This window comes from Emiliania huxleyi, assembly GCF_000372725.1.
Source record: "Emiliania huxleyi CCMP1516 unplaced genomic scaffold EMIHUscaffold_421, whole genome shotgun sequence".
NCBI lineage: Eukaryota > Haptophyta > Isochrysidales > Noelaerhabdaceae > Emiliania > Emiliania huxleyi.
This window is the reverse complement of record NW_005198821.1, coordinates 54625-69042: the sequence shown is the minus strand read 5'-3', so window position 1 is coordinate 69042 and position 14418 is coordinate 54625. Positions and strand designations below refer to the sequence as shown.

Sequence of the window (14418 nt, the reverse complement as noted above, 5' to 3'; positions counted from 1 at the left end):
CACTGCCGCACAACTGCCCTCCCCGATCCCCTGGCCGCACGGGACTGGCGTGCAGAAAGAAAGAAAATCAGACAACACAAAGGAGGCGGGATATGGAGCAGCTCATGTACTATTGTCTGCCTTTTCGTCAAGTTCGAGGAGTGTGGGGCTGCCTGTGTGGGAGAAAACAAAAGGGATTTTTTTCTGGTGTACCTGTTTTGGTGCCAGTGGGCAGTGCACGAAGCGCGGCGCGAGTGCACGCAGGAAACAACGTATCTTGCAGGGGCGCACGGTGTCACACGGGGTGGCAGGAAGGAGATAGGTAGGGCCTGCAGAGCGACGCACTGCCGAGCGGACGCGCGGTGCGTGTGTATCTTTAGAGAAACCAAATCGGCAGCGCACAGTGTGTGATGCGACATGCACCTCATTATTAATTGTACGAAGTGGTTATAAACGGTAGTTTGGGTCCGCGTTGTGGAATTCCCTGTGCTGCTATCTGCTATCGCGCCGCAGGCTGAGGGTGGACCACTCCGTGAGTGGATAGACCTGGTCTGCGCTGTGACGCGCTCATCTTCCGAAGACTAAGTTTGCTTCGTTGACAAGCTGTGCACGGTCGCGCGTCTTCATCGTCGGTCTCTTTCCGATGGCCGATACAAGCATGAAGCAGCCCCTGATAGACGAAACCGGCAACCCTGAAGGCTACATCAACTTGGCCGAGTATGACGCAACCATGATGGAGTGGCCTGGGATTGCCATCGCAAACATCTACACGGGCGCAGCTTGTGATGTGAATGCCCTGACAACAGCCGTTCAAAACGTGGTGGCCAAACACCCGATCCTGGGTGGCCGTCTGGTGAAGGTTCCGAAGACGCAGGCTGCATCTGGATTTGCGGTACGCCTACTCCCGGGCGTTTCCGGCGTTCCGATTCGTGTGTTTAACTTGAGCGCTGATGAGGAGGCTCAGGCGTCAAAGGTGACCCCAAAGAGCATGGTTGCAGATTTTTGGTCCTCGCAATCCATCTGCGTGGAATTGTTCGACAAGTGCTTGCCAGGTAAGGTGACGGTCGATCAGGACATGCCCCTGATGACGGTTGTCATTGGGGTGGGCAAGAGCCTCTTTTCCTTGGGCATTTCCCTCAGTCACGCAATTGCCGATGGTTGGTCGTATTACCGGGTCTGTGAACTGATCTCGGCTGAGCTTTCCAATACAACTGTTTCCATGACACACGAACGAGTGGAGATGGATAAGGCCCTTGCCGCGCACACGACGAAGGTCTCAAGTTGGACAGCCACCAAGCACAGCATGTGGTACCCACTTTTGTTCTTTATCCGCTCACTGTCCCGGAAGCTCGAGACGCGCGCCCAAACTACTCTGCATTTTACCGAAAGCGATCTGGCCAAGCTGAAAGCTGCCGCACGCAACTCTGCGCCGGATTGCCCAATCATCAGCGGGAACGACTGCCTGTATTCGATCATTTGCAATGCGCTCGAAGGGGTGCATTCCGGGACTTATGCCTCCAACTTGCGCGGCAAGGTACCGGACCTCCCGCATGATTTGTTTGGCAACTGCGAGGGCGTCTGGCACTTCACCAAGTCTGGTCCAGAATTCCATGCCATGGACACGCGCAGGTCGATTCTGGCCAACGGGGCGGATCCAGGCACCACCATGACTAACCTCTTTTGCTCGCGCGTGTACCTGTTTACAAGCTGGGCCAAGGTCCAACATTTTGTTACCATCCCTGGCGCAACGCTCCAATGCCATGCATGTTTTTCTACTTTGGAGGATTACTCGTCGGTGCTCTGGAAGACTGACTTCGCGGTCTGCTACAAGAACTCGGCGACGGAATACTTTGCCGTGATATGGCACCGCAAGTCCGACATTCCTCGACTCCAAGCCGCGTGTGCCAAAGCCGGAATTATGTACTCGACGCAGCAGGCTGACGAGCTCAAGGAGAAGATTTCCAAAAAGAATGAGGGTGTCATCACCGAGCCCAAAAAGGGCGGCAACAAGATGTCGGTGGTGGGCCTCTTTTTGTTGGGCGTGGTGGCAGTAGCCGCGGTGGCGGTGGTGTACCGCGGCAGGATGGTACGGGACCCCTCGATCGTCTCGCCCTCCCTCACCTAGCAGCTAACACTAGACCCACACGCCACAGAGTCAAGGTTTTGGCAGCTCTAAGGACCGTATAACGACACCGCTATGAAGGTCGTGTCTAACTTTAGTCGAGTCGAAGGCCGTAAGCTCAAGCCACTTACGTGGCTGGGTTCACAGCGATTGTAGGACAACGAAGGGACCAAGTCACGGTCGCGGCCTTCCGACTCGCGCCTCCGCCTCACTGGCACTATTGTAGCCCTGGCCGGTGCGCGTGCTCAGTTGAAGTTCCGGAGTAAAAAGTCGAACGCGTTCTCTCACGGTGACCAAGAAATGTCCACCTCAGAGGCACCTCCGGAGGCAGGCCGCCGCACGCCGGCGACACAGCTCCAGCTGTCGAACTGACCCGCAGCTCCTCTCAGAGCGGGAACTGTGACGAAAGTTGACTGAGGCGGTTGTCAGGAACCATCATACGGATCACATGGTGGCTCTCTCATGACGGGAGACCGCCCGACCACTCCTGGGTGGCACTGCCACCGGTGTCGCTCGACGTCCTGTCGACAGCGTGCCGACAGCGACACAGACCATGTGGGACGCGTCGAGTATCGACCTCTACTGCTTACCCAGCCTTCGAGTGTATCCTAGCTGTGGCCCCACACCCACTGGTGTCCATCTCAGAGACCGCAGGAGGTCATGAGGGTCGATGGGAGTGCCAACCCCACAATGCCTAAAAAAACCCAGCCCAGTAGAGCCGTAGCACTTTGTCCACACAAGAACGCAAAATACCGAGAGGTATCAATGGCTGTACAGTTCATAATGCAGTCTCATCTCAACTCGACTCATGAATACCGCCGCGGTCCTATAGAGTATTCATGCGACTCTACCGTCAAGCGTACACGGCTTGCGCATGCGTGAATAATTGCACTCAACAACACGAGGACTTGTACTCATGCGAACACAGCTCTCTGCCTACCGCTCGCCGTCGGCCGAGGCGCCGCCGCCGAAGAGCACTCGGAGCCAGCGCTCGTTGGCGTCAGCGCACTCGTCCATGCCCGACAAGAGGCCCTCCGGCCTGCGCTGCCACGCGAATGCCCGGACCGCGATGGCGGTGCTGGCGCCGAGGGCGATGCGCAAGCCGATTGGCAGCCCTCCGGCGACGAGCTTGTGCGTGGAGCCGGCGCAGTTCCACACGTGGAGCTCCCGCAAGCCGACGTAGACAGCGCCGCCGCAAAAGGAGGCGAGCGCATACGACTGGCAGCCGTCGAGGTCGCCGAGCCGCAGCTCTCGCTGGCAGAGCACGTCGCGCATCACGCCGCCCAGCGTGATGGTCACGCCGAAGCAGGCGCTCACGAGCGGGCTGAGGCCGCGCACGATCCCCTGCTGCGCGCCCACGACGGCCAGCGCGCCGAGCGCCGCGCTCTCCACGCCAAACCGAACGCCCTCGGCGGCGGCGCCGCCACAGCCGAGCTGCCTCTCCACCAGCGGCCATGCGTAGAAGCCGAGCAGGCCGGCGAGGAGAGCCGCCTTCAAGAAGGCGGTGTCGCGCATCCAACCCACCGGCGTCGCACCAACCATCACGTTGTTGACCGTCCCTCCACCCAGTCCGGTGACGGCACCGACCAACAGCGCACCGACCGCATGCATGCCCGCCTCGCCCGCCGCGTGTGAGCCGGATGCCGAAAAGAAGCAGACGCCGAGCAGCGCCGTCCCGCGCAGCAGCTGCTGTCCGAGATGCTGCCCGTGGGCCTTGGCCACAAACTCGGAGAGCACCAGCCGCTCGTGATGCGCGAAAGCAGTCCTGCCCACCAGCCGCTTCCACTCTGCGGGACGCATCAGGCCGTCGGTTCTGCCGGAGGCCTCCTGTATGGCCAGCGCGCGCGCTTGCAAGTCGAGCGGCCGCAAGCCGAGTGCGGCGCTGCGCGCCGCGAGGAAGCTGAGGCTCGCAGGCTCGCCGGTCAGGAGCGTGGAGCCGGCCGTCGCGTCGGTGGCCGTGCCGTCGGTGGCCGTGCCGTCGGTGGCCGTGCCGCCGCCCGTGACCGGCCTCGTCCGAGGCGAGAGGGTGGTCAAACGCCGTGGAGGCCGGTGGGCGGCGGAACGCAGAGAGAGGCGAAGCGTGTTTGCAGCGCGCATTCCGCTGGGCACAACCTGCGCAGCTCCGCGGTCCGACCACCGCTCAGCCAGTGTGTCTCGAAAAAAGAATTTTACGCGCCGGGACTGGCGCGCACTGGCGAAAAAAGAAAACCGGCTCCGCACTCCAAGTGCGGATGGCATACAAGCTTCGCCGGGATACGCGGACCGCGGTTGATCAAGATTGCCGCGAGGAGCTCACGCTCGAGCACAGAGAGGAGGAGAGCGAAGCTGCGCATCGCCATGTCGGCGTTACGGCTCGCTCGCCCCAGCGGCCAGGGCCGTGTGCTCCGGCTTAGCATTCTTGCGGGGGTAAGGTAAGGTAAGGCAATCTTCTCCACACACAAGGTGGTGTCTGGTGACAGGAGCCCCACGGCATTCAAAGTGCAAGGCCCAGCGGCAGTGCGCGTGGGTGTGGACGGCGGCGCGCTCTTGGGCGGCGCGCTCTCGCCGTCTGTCGCCTCAGCCGCTGGAGTCCACGGCCGCCGCCGCTCCCGCTGCCGCTGCCGGCTCGCCGACGAGAGTAGTCAGCAAAGCGACCATCTCGACCAGAGACATCTCTCGGTTCTCCGCCTCGTTCCACACCTTGTAGATGACGGAGTAGCCGCTGAAGCCGACGCCACCGCTGTGCCGCTCGTACTCCTCGTACTCTCGAGCAAGTAGCCGAGGATGCGATCGGCCACGGTCTTGTACTTGCGCCGCAAGTGCGTCACGAAGGCCGCCGACTTCTTGAACTCATCGTAGCGCGGTTCGCCCCGATACTGCGGGGGCATCAGCCGCTCGACCCTGAGCACCTGGGTCTCCTCTCGGATAGAGTAGGCCACCTTCTGCCTGCCATCTGGGCCGACAGTGACGTGCTCGTGAAAGGCCCACGACGCGATGAAGGGAGGCCAGCCGTTGGCGGCTGCCTCCTCCTCCCCGGGCGGAGACAAGAGCCAGAAGCCCTGCTGCCACGCGGTAGCGGCGCCAAGCGCATCTGCCTGCTCCAGCCCTTCATGAGCTTGCCCAGCTCGATCTCGCCGAATGCGCGCCAGGGCACCGGCGAGCCTGTCCCCGGGGGGAACCGCTCCCTGAGCTGGAAAAGACTTTCCCGCGCGCCTCGCTGAACTCCTGCCCCTGCCCCACTAGCTCGCCATACCGCTGCTCGCTCTCTTCCAGCTGCGTCGCCAGCTCCAGCTTCACCTGTTTGACATCCTGCAAAGCAGCCTGGTGGCTCGAGGCTGCTGCAGTCGGCTCGATGGGACGCTTGCTCCCACGCGCCGGCGTCTCGTCGCGGCTGCTCATGACAGCCGGCGCCATCGAGCCGTCATCGACGTCGATCTTGATCTCGAGCTTGAATTGGCCGGAGCGCCACTGGACGAGCTCCGCCTGCGTGTGGCGTAGCGCGGCCGCCAGTAGCCGCTGGACTTCGGAGTGGTTCGCCCTCAACTCGTCCGCAGCAAACTTCATCGCTGCGCCGTTCTGCGTCGTGGCAGTGAGCACCACGTCGCGATCCGCGCGCAGCGCAGCCGCAGCGTACTCGAGCGCCAAGCCATTCTGGTGAACGGCCGACAGCACGATTTCGCGATCAGCTCCGCCTGCAGCTCCTGCGAGGCGTGCTCTAGCGCATCGCCGCTCTGCTTCACGGCGGCCAGGACGACCTCGCGGTCCGCCTGCAGCTCCTGCGAGGCGTGCTCTAGCGCATCGCCGCTCTGCTTCACGGCGGCCAGGACGACCTCGCGGTCCGCCTGCAGCTCCTGCGAGGCGTGCTCTAGCCACTAGCGCATCGCCGCTCTGCTTCACGGCGGCCAGGACGACCTCGCGGTCCGCCTGCAGCTCCTGCGAGGCGTGCTCTAGCGCATCGCCGCTCTGCGGCGTGCCGTCCTCCCATGCCCCGGGTGTGAAACCCACTTTGCCCTCCGCTGCCCAGACCACACTGCCCAGCTGTGAATAAGCCAGACCGCACGTACATGACATCCGCCACCGGGCGTCCGCCCGCCGAATGCCGTCGATCGACCTGCTCGTCTTCTCGTCGAACGGCGCCCGGGGCGCACTCCAGCGTGGGCTGACCAGGGCCACCTGGCTCGACGCCTGGGTCGGCGGCGGCGGGCGCGGCGCGGGAAGCGGCCGCCGCATTGCTCTCTTTGCATTGTGCGGCGCAGAGGCGGAGCGCCTGACGCCGCTGCGAGAGGGCCGCGGCGGCGGCGCGGTGGGCTCGGAGGAGGCGCCTCGGCTCGGTCTCCTCCACCTCACCTGCACCGACGGCTACCGGCACCTCCTCCTCAAAACTCTGCACGCGCTGCGCTGGCTGCTCCGCCGCAGGCCTCCGTCCCTCGGCCCGCCGGCGAGGCTCATCTTCAAGACGGACGAGGACACGTACCTGTGCGTGGGCTCGCTCGGCGCCACCCTCTCGACCCTCCCCCAGCTCTACTCCCTCTACCTCGGCACCTTTTCCGACCACACCAAGCTGCGGTTCCGTCGGACCGAGCGGTGGCGCGACACGCAGCACTTCGCGCTGTTCAACTTCTCGTCGTACCCGCCGTACGCGCAGGGGGCGCTGTACGGCCTCTCGAGCGACCTCGCCGCCGCCGCGCTCCACATCGGCGAGTCGCCGCCCCTCTCCCTCCTCTCCTTGCCGCTCGACAAAGTGCCTGTGAATGAGGACGCCACCATTGGCGCAGCCCACGCGCCTCGGGAGCTCTCAGCCCCTCCACCGTCTGCCCCCGACCCCGGCCCGGACACGACGCCACATAGGCACGCTCGTCCACCTGTGGGCGCGCGGCAACTCCAGCTTCCGCTGGCGGCCGCCCGAGTGGGCACAGATGCGAGGGCCGCGGCGGATCCCGCAACCGGCGCGCCTCGCGGCGTCTGCGCGCGGCCGGGTCGCCTTTGTATCGCTGCCGGTGCGCGTGTACTTGTCGGTCGACGCGTACGGCGGCGACCGCCGGCAGTCGGGGCTGCTGCGCGTCAACAACGAGACCGTCGCGCGCGCCGAGAACTCTGCAGCCTGCCGCATGGCTGCGAGCTGGAAGCTGGTCGGGGTGCACAAGCTGCGGCCCCTCGAGGCGCTCTCCTGCGCGCGAGCGAGCTGCGCCGCGTGCGGCTGCTCGGCCGATCCGGACCCGCCCGGTGCGTTTGAGCGGCTCGCCAGGGAGTGGGACCATGCAAGGTGAGAGACCGCGCCTCGCGCGCGGCCGCGGGGGGTCCGCAGGGGTGTACAAGACATGCACATGCACATGCACACTTGAGCGTCTCTACAAGTCTGATCTTAAAAGATGGGGTTCTGCTGGCATCAACAGCGGTGTCACCCGTTAAAGTCATGCGCAGCCACTCGCTCGGTTTGTGCCCACATTACCCTCGACGGCACCGTCGCCTGAGTTTGCGCTGAGATTTGCGCGCGGGGTCCTCCCGCGCCCGTGGGGGCGGCCTCCGCCTGCGACGCCCGGCTCACGGGCGCCGGGCCCCACGCCTGGACGCTCGCGTGCGTGACTGCCACGCCCCTCGTCTGAGCCCCGGCGCTATACCGAGCGGGCGGGGGCAGCGTCTGGATCGCTCGAGACACGAGCGTCGAGGGCAGGCGCGGCAGGCGTGCCGGCGGGAGCGCGAGCGTCGCGGCCACCGTCTGCGTCGAGGTGGACAGCCCGCCCGAAGGCCCGGTCTGGACGCTCCGGTGGGCAGTCGGCGACGGCCATCCGCCGCCCATTGCTCCGGCGAGGACGCCGCCGGTGATGAGGCCGACGAAGAAGGGAGCGACGCGGCTGGGTCCGTCGCCTTCGTCCTGCTGCTGCGATTGCGGCGGCGGCGGCGGTAGTGGAGGAGGTTGAGGCGGCCACGGCGGTGGATCACCGGAGGAGGCCTCGCCGCTGCCGGCGTCGAGGTCGTCCGCTAGGCATGCAGCCACGCACTGCTGGCAGGGCAGGCCGCCGATGCCCTTGACCGTGAAGAGTGCGGAGGTGGGCAAGGTCGCGAGAAACAGCGGCGCGAGGCGCAGCAGCGGTCTCGGCAGCAGCATGCGCACTGCCAGGAAAACGGCCGGTTCGGAGCGGACACGCGTAAGAAAGAAAACGGAGAACCCAAGGGAGGGATGGGAGGACGGCACGCCGCCACCACACAGGGATTTTAAGGAGAGGGGTGTGATGCGCTAGCCGTCGCCCACCCTTGGGAGTCTGCCTCTTCCTATCTCTCGTCGCAGTCTCTCGCCGATTCTCGCTGCAACCTTCATGCCACCTCGCGGCCGTCCCACTCTCGTCGTTCTCTCCCTTGTCACTTCCTCCTCTGTCGCGTCATTCTCTTCTGCCTCGTCCTGCGCCGCCGCCGCCTGCCGTTCCCTTGTCCAGCGAATCGTGCTGTGCGACCGCGCCGTTGCAAAATTCTTTTTCACCGTTCATTGCCACAGTCTCGTCAGGCACCCAAAACTAAAGCCGGGCTTCGCGGGCATCGTGCCCCACCGCCTTTCCCGCTGCCCTCCACCGCCTTTCCCGCTGCCCTCCCCGCACCCCTCACCGCACCGCCTCGCGTTGCCAGCCAACGCCTCTTCCACCGCCTTCTCCACCCAGGTCCAGTCATCCTCGCCGACGAGGAGTTTCAACCTCCGAAGCCCAGCTCTTCTCCGCGCATGCCTGCCCGATCCGACCCGCCAGCGGGCAGAGTGGCCCCGTGGGTGGAGGAGCTCGTCGACTCGGGCGAGGCGATGGCCATGCTGTCGCTTGCCGGCAATCACGCGGCGACGCTGCCGCCCTCGGCCGTCGGTGGAGTCGTCCACTACTCTCCGCGCGGACTCGAGGGCGGCAAGCTAGGCCCCGCCTTCGCGTACGAGGTGGAGGCGGTGTTTGGTCGCGGCGAGGAGGGCCGCGCCGTCGCCTTCCGCCCGCGCCATGCTGCGGACGACCTGATGGTTGCCTTTCGTGGCGTGCGGGTGTCTCTGCCGCACAGGCGGGAGGAGGGGCATGCTGAGGAGGGGCATGCTGAGGAGGGCGTGCGGGCGGCGGGAGGGGAGGCGGAGGAGCTGCCGGCGGCGCACCTGCAGGACGTGGCCGCACTGCTCGACCTCTGCGACTCGACCGTCTGCTGGGGCGGCGGCGATCAGACGTGAGCTGAGCGCACACAGTGGCGGGGAGAGAGAGCGAAGCGGCGCACGACCCTCCCCCCCCCGCTGGTGGCAGGTGCGGCGAGACCTACCGCGTGCACCACGGCATCCTCCGCCACCACGAGGCCATCTGGGGCCGACCGAAGCCCGCCCCGGTGATCCTTCCGAGAAGCGTCCACCGACCACACACGCCCTTGCCACCCACGCGCTGCCGGATGGCTGCCGGAGCACGACGAGGAGCCGGACGAGGCGCTTTCTCAGACGCTCTCCCACGGACTCTGCTGCCGCCGACCCCCCCCCCCCCCCCCCTCCCCAGCCCGCGTGCGGCCTCGGCGGCGGCAGCGGGGCGGCGCAGCTCGACAATGGGCGGGAGCTGCAGCAGCAGTCGAGGACAAGTCGGGCCGAGGACTTCACCGGCGAGCGGTGGGAGGAGGGTGCGGAGGGGTGGGGCGGCGACTCGATGCGGTCCGAGGCGCCGACGGCGCTGGGGGGCGACTCGTCCCGGCGCACCGCCGATAGTCTCATGGGCGTGTCCACGACGTGTCCACGACGTGTCCACGAGATGCCGCCGACGGGTGCGTTTTAGGCGGAGTGTCGAGGAGGCCGAGTCTTCGCGTCGCAGCGCTGAGGAGACGGAGGCTGAGGCTGGCGGCGGGTGCGACTGCGGCGCGGCGGTGGGTGTGGCGGCGGTGGGTGTGGCGGCGGGGGCAGCGGCTGCTGCTACTGCTGCGGCAGAGGGCGACGAATCGCGGCCGTGTGGCGGAGCAGAGGGGGAGGTGGAGGAGGGGGAGGCTGGGTTGGAGGAGCTTGGGGCGTGGCTGGAGCGGCTGGAGGCGGGGAGGCCCCGCCGGCTCCTCTTCTTCGGCCTCTCGCTCGGCGCCTCGCTCGCGCAGCTGTCCGCCCTCCGCCTCGCCTCCGAGCCTGCCACCCTAGAAGCGGAATACGTACTCATGTCTCCCAACTAGCTCTCGAGAGGACACGTACTCCGCCGCATTCCGCTGTATTCACCGTATTCTTCTCCGTTGTATTCACGCGGTGCTCTGAAGACGCTGCACAATACCGCCTTCCCGCCCTCATGTTGGCGTATTCAGCACGTACGCCAACATCGCGAATTCAGCACGTAGGCCCGCCACGTCGCGGCTGGCCAGCTCAGTGCACGTGCTCGCCATCGGGGCGGCGAGGCGAGGAGGTAGCCGAGAGGCAGTCGAGAGGCAGCCGAGGTGGGGTCGAGAGGCAGTCGGGAGGCAGTCGAGGTTCTAGCCGGGAGGAGGAGCGAGGCAGCGTTTGCACGGAATGGCAACCGCAGTGTCCAGCGGGGAGGAGCGTGAGGGCGGCAGGGAGGGGAGAGGGCAGAGGCGGGCGGGCGGCTTGCTGCAAGCTCGAAGGAGTGGCTGGGTGGAGGAGTGGTGACAGGGTGGAGGACCGATGCCTAGGGTTAGGGTTATGACTAGGTGGGGAGACGAGCGCGTGGCCGAGCGCTTCGCCGCCTTCCTCGGGCGGCGCTCCGTCTCGCTGGTCAACTCGATGGCCGTGCCGCCGCCGCTGCCGCGCGGCGCCTTCTGGTGGGTGCCCTCCTCGCGACTCGGGCTCCCGGCCGCTGCCGGGGTCGGCGGCGCGGGCGGCGGCGGGGTCGGCGGCGCGTCTCTCCCCGTCAGGCCCGAGGCTGCACGGCGCGGCGTCAGACCGCCGGACCCTGCAGCTCCACAGCCAGTTCTCTGAGCGGCAGGAGCTGCCTCGCAGGCGAGGCTTTGTGGTGGTGGACCCGCTCACTGCGGGCTACTCGCCCACGCACGCTCTTCTCCCGCACGTGGTGCTCTGCCACCAGACGGACCCTCCCGTCGGACGGAGTCGCTGCGACGCCGCCTCTCTCCTCCCGCTCGGCGCGCGTTCGCTCTCCTACACGACCCGTCCTGGACGCGTCCCTTGGACACGTCCCCGACATGTCCACGCCGTGTCCCCCGCAGGGCCGCGCTCCATCGACGTCCTCACAGACATGCGCGCGCAGCCCGGCGCGCTCGCCGCGCTGATGCAGGGTGCGCTGCCGGCGCAGCACCCGATGTCGCTTGCGTACATGGCGCTGCACCTGGGCCGGCGGTGCGCACCGCCTAACCCCCCCCCCCCCCCTCTGCGCCCCGCCGCTGCGACGCGGCGCCGAGCACGCTCCCCCGCCGGAAGGTACCGCCTCGCCTTCCTCGCCCTCTACCTGTCGCGCCGCGGCTCGCCGCCGCAGCGCCAGCCCTTGCACGACGCAGGCTCGCCCGCCCCGCTCTCGCTCAAGCGCGCGGCGCCCGAGCATTGCGGCGCGGTGGGCGGCGGCGGCGAGGAGCGGAGCGGCGGAGGCAAGAGCGCGCGGCCTTCGCTCGGCAGCAGTCTGGGAAAGCCGCTGCAGCCGCTGGGCAAGCCGCTCGGCGACAAGGCGGAGAGCTACGGCTCGCTCTGCGAGCTCACCTCGCTCTTCCGCGTCGACAGCGGACAAAACCTGGCGGGGCTGCTCAGCTAGGGCGAGGCCGGCCGGGCCGTTATACGTCTTCTGCAGCCCACACGCTGCAGCCTCTAGCAGCAGCTCTACCCGCAACTACCCGATCCCGTTTCACCCTTTTGTGTGCGGGATCGTCCCTGTTGCTGTTCGTTGGACGTTGCTCGTTGCTGTGTCTATCGTTCGTGAGCTCGACTTTGAAGATGCGATATGATCAGACCCCACACCGTGGCCCACACTCGCACTCGCATTTGATCGTCCACACACCACAGTCTATGGAGTCTGCAGTCTCGGTGTCGCCGCACAACGAGCCACTCTCTGGGAGTGACCACAGACGGAGACGCACCACGCACGCAGGCTGACGAGGCAACTCTGAGTCTGCGAGAGCTACACCTCGGTCCGGTCCGGCTCCTCCAAAAAGTTCTGCTCGAAGTCCTCGCGGTCGCGCTCGCGCGCAACGCCGCCCTGCTCGTATGCGCCGAGCCTGATCTGCGCCCGCTCCAGCCAGCCGAGGAGGCCGGGGCGGCAGCGCTTGTAGGCGAGGACCAGGTCGACCGCCCCGTACCACCGCGCGAAGGCGCGCATCCTCGCGGGCGTCTGGTGCACGACGCGCGTGTGCGGGCCAAAGGCCCAGTGGAAGGGCTCGTCCACCGGCACCGCCACCTGGTCGAGGGCGAGGCAGCCGAAAAAGGCGAAGTCGCCGATGGTGGAGCACGTGGCGGGGAGGCGGACGCGCGCGAGCGAGGTGCAGCCGTTGAAAGCGTTGCGGCCGATGATGGCGAGGCCGTCGGGCAGCGTGACGCTCCGCAGGGAGGCGCAGCAGCCAAAGGCGAAGTCGCCGAGGTGCGCGATGCTGCTGTTGCCCGAGAAGGCGACGGAGGACAGGGAGCCGCAGCTGTAGAAGGCCTAGTGGGGTGGACGGCAGCAGCTCACGTACTCGAGAGCGACGCCGGGCTCGCCCACGAAGAGCGAAAGCACGCCTCTGCCCCGATGGAGGTGAGGCCGGCGGGGAGGGCGATCGAGGTGAGCGAGGAGCAGCGGGAGAAGGCTTCGCTGCCGATGGAGGTGAGACCGGCGGGGAGGGTGACGGTGGCGAGAGAGGAGCAGCCGCCGAAGGCCGCGCTGCCGATGGCGGTGAGCCCGGCGGGGAGAGTGACGGAGGTGAGGGAGGAGCAGCCGGCGAAGGTGCCGCTGCGCACAGAAGTGCACGCCGCGGGGAGGCGGATGGAGGCGAGGGAGGTGCAGCCTTGGAAGCAGCACGAGCCGATAGCTGTCACGCTCGCGGGCAGCGCAACGGAGGGCAGGGAGGAGCAGCGGGAGAAGGCGCTGTTGCTGAGGGAGGCGAGGCCGTCAGGGAGGGAGACGGAGGCGAGGGCGGAGCAGCCGATGAAGGCGGAGTCGCCGATGGACTTGAGGCCAGCGGGGAGGGTGATGGAGCTGAGCGAGGAGCAGTCGAGGAAGGCAGCCATGCTGATCGACTCGAGGCCGACGTTGAGGCTGATGGAGGTGAGGGAGCAGCAGCCGGCAAAGGCGCCGCGTCCGATGGAGGTGAGGCTTGTCGGGCAGCTCACAGAGATGAGGGAGCGGTCGCCGCTGTAGTTGCTGTGCGCCGGCAGGTGCGTGATGCCGTCCGGGAGCGAGAGGTGGCCGTCGCGGATTTCAATGACGGTGGGATCGAGCATCGCCAAGTGCTGTAGCTCGACGGCTCTGTACAATTGTAGCTCGTCGGCGCTTGCTGGCGGTGTGGCACGCGTTTTCTTTTTATTGTAGGCGCCCTCTATTGAAAAATTCGTGTTTTTCGCCTGCGGAAACGACCAGGGGATCCCTTGCAATAGAGGGAACGCCGAGAAGAAAAAGAAAGAGGCGGCGCAGCACACCGCAGGCAAGCGCGACAGAGCTACAGCGCTCTGCCGACGAGCAACAGCACTTGTCCTGATGTCCGTGCTACTCTCGCACTCCTGCCTCCTCTGCTTCGCTTTCGGGTCGGTCCTCGTCCTCGTCTGCCCGCTTCTCGACACTCTCCTGCGAGTGAACGTGCCCACCCACGAAGCGCAGCTCTTCGTGCGCCACTTTGGTCTCGCATTGCTTCTCCTCGGCGGAGTGTGCACACGGTCACAGCCATTTGCTGCCGAGCTTGCGCCGCTGCTCCTGGTGTGGCACACGGCTGTGACCGCCGCCTTTGCTTGCGAGATCGTCATCCTTCGCGTGTGGAGCTCATCGCCCACCGCACGCACCATCGCCATCGTCGCCACTCTGCTCCACGCGGCTATCCTCTGCGAGGGCCTGCTTGAAGCGGCAGAGAGGAGCGCACCCTTGCTCACCACGCACGGCGGCAAGGCTGTCTCCTCGGCCGCAGCCAGCGGCACGGCAGCTTGGCAATGCCTCGCCGCTGCCGCCGCCGCCGCCGCCGTCGCCGCTGTGGTGCCAGTGCGCGCCCGCCGCCGGCGGGAGAGCCTCTCTGGCGAGCTCGTCGTCATCACCGGCGCCGGCGGCGGCATCGGTCGCCACCTCGCCCTCGAGTTTGCCCGCGCCGGCGCGCGCCTCGCGCTGTGGGACATTCGAGCAGAGGCGCTGGAGGCGGTGCGACGAGAGGCGCTGAGAGAGGCGCGGCGGGTGGCGGGCGGCGGCGGCGGCGGCGGCGGCAGTGACGGCGGCAGTGGCGGCGGCGGCGGCGGCGGCGGC

The 14418-nt window shown here is 66.7% G+C and overlaps 6 protein-coding genes across 6 annotated transcripts in view; 4 read left to right on the top strand and 2 right to left on the bottom strand.

Moving 5' to 3' along the window:
* Window positions 1-622: 622 nt before the first annotated feature.
* Window positions 623-2104, top strand: EMIHUDRAFT_244471 (hypothetical protein; the record flags this gene model as incomplete). Its single annotated transcript, XM_005769477.1, has 3 exons — window positions 623-1153; window positions 1229-1287; window positions 1369-2104. The coding sequence occupies 3 exons, from the start codon at window positions 623-625 to the stop codon at window positions 2102-2104; spliced, it is 1326 nt and encodes a 441-aa protein (XP_005769534.1).
* Window positions 2105-3037: 933 nt separating this feature from the next.
* Window positions 3038-5479, bottom strand: EMIHUDRAFT_244470 (hypothetical protein; the record flags this gene model as incomplete). The annotated part of the gene is made up of 4 exons (XM_005769476.1): window positions 3038-4109; window positions 4752-4837; window positions 4909-5186; window positions 5260-5479. The coding sequence occupies 4 exons, from the start codon at window positions 5477-5479 to the stop codon at window positions 3038-3040; spliced, it is 1656 nt and encodes a 551-aa protein (XP_005769533.1).
* Window positions 5480-6176: 697 nt separating this feature from the next.
* On the top strand, window positions 6177-7347 carry EMIHUDRAFT_118740 (hypothetical protein; the record flags this gene model as incomplete). The annotated part of the gene is made up of 2 exons (XM_005769475.1): window positions 6177-6821; window positions 6997-7347. The coding sequence occupies 2 exons, from the start codon at window positions 6177-6179 to the stop codon at window positions 7345-7347; spliced, it is 996 nt and encodes a 331-aa protein (XP_005769532.1).
* Window positions 7348-9723: 2376 nt separating this feature from the next.
* On the top strand, window positions 9724-11959 carry EMIHUDRAFT_445292 (hypothetical protein; the record flags this gene model as incomplete). Its single annotated transcript, XM_005769474.1, has 7 exons — window positions 9724-9764; window positions 9847-10179; window positions 10385-10441; window positions 10712-10930; window positions 11001-11140; window positions 11225-11354; window positions 11436-11959. Coding segments are annotated over 6 exons (853 nt in total), but the record flags the coding sequence as incomplete, so codon positions are not given.
* Window positions 11960-12390: 431 nt separating this feature from the next.
* Window positions 12391-13325, bottom strand: EMIHUDRAFT_52399 (hypothetical protein; the record flags this gene model as incomplete). Its single annotated transcript, XM_005769473.1, has 2 exons — window positions 12391-12631; window positions 12700-13325. Coding segments are annotated over 2 exons (867 nt in total), but the record flags the coding sequence as incomplete, so codon positions are not given.
* Window positions 13326-13671: 346 nt separating this feature from the next.
* Window positions 13672-14418, top strand: part of EMIHUDRAFT_118738 (hypothetical protein) — a gene marked incomplete at both ends in the record, with an annotated part of 1794 nt that continues 1047 nt past the window's right edge. The window contains one exon of the mRNA XM_005769472.1: window positions 13672-14316. Coding sequence (XP_005769529.1) covers window positions 13672-14316 — 645 coding nt within the window. The remainder of the gene's footprint in view (window positions 14317-14418) is intronic.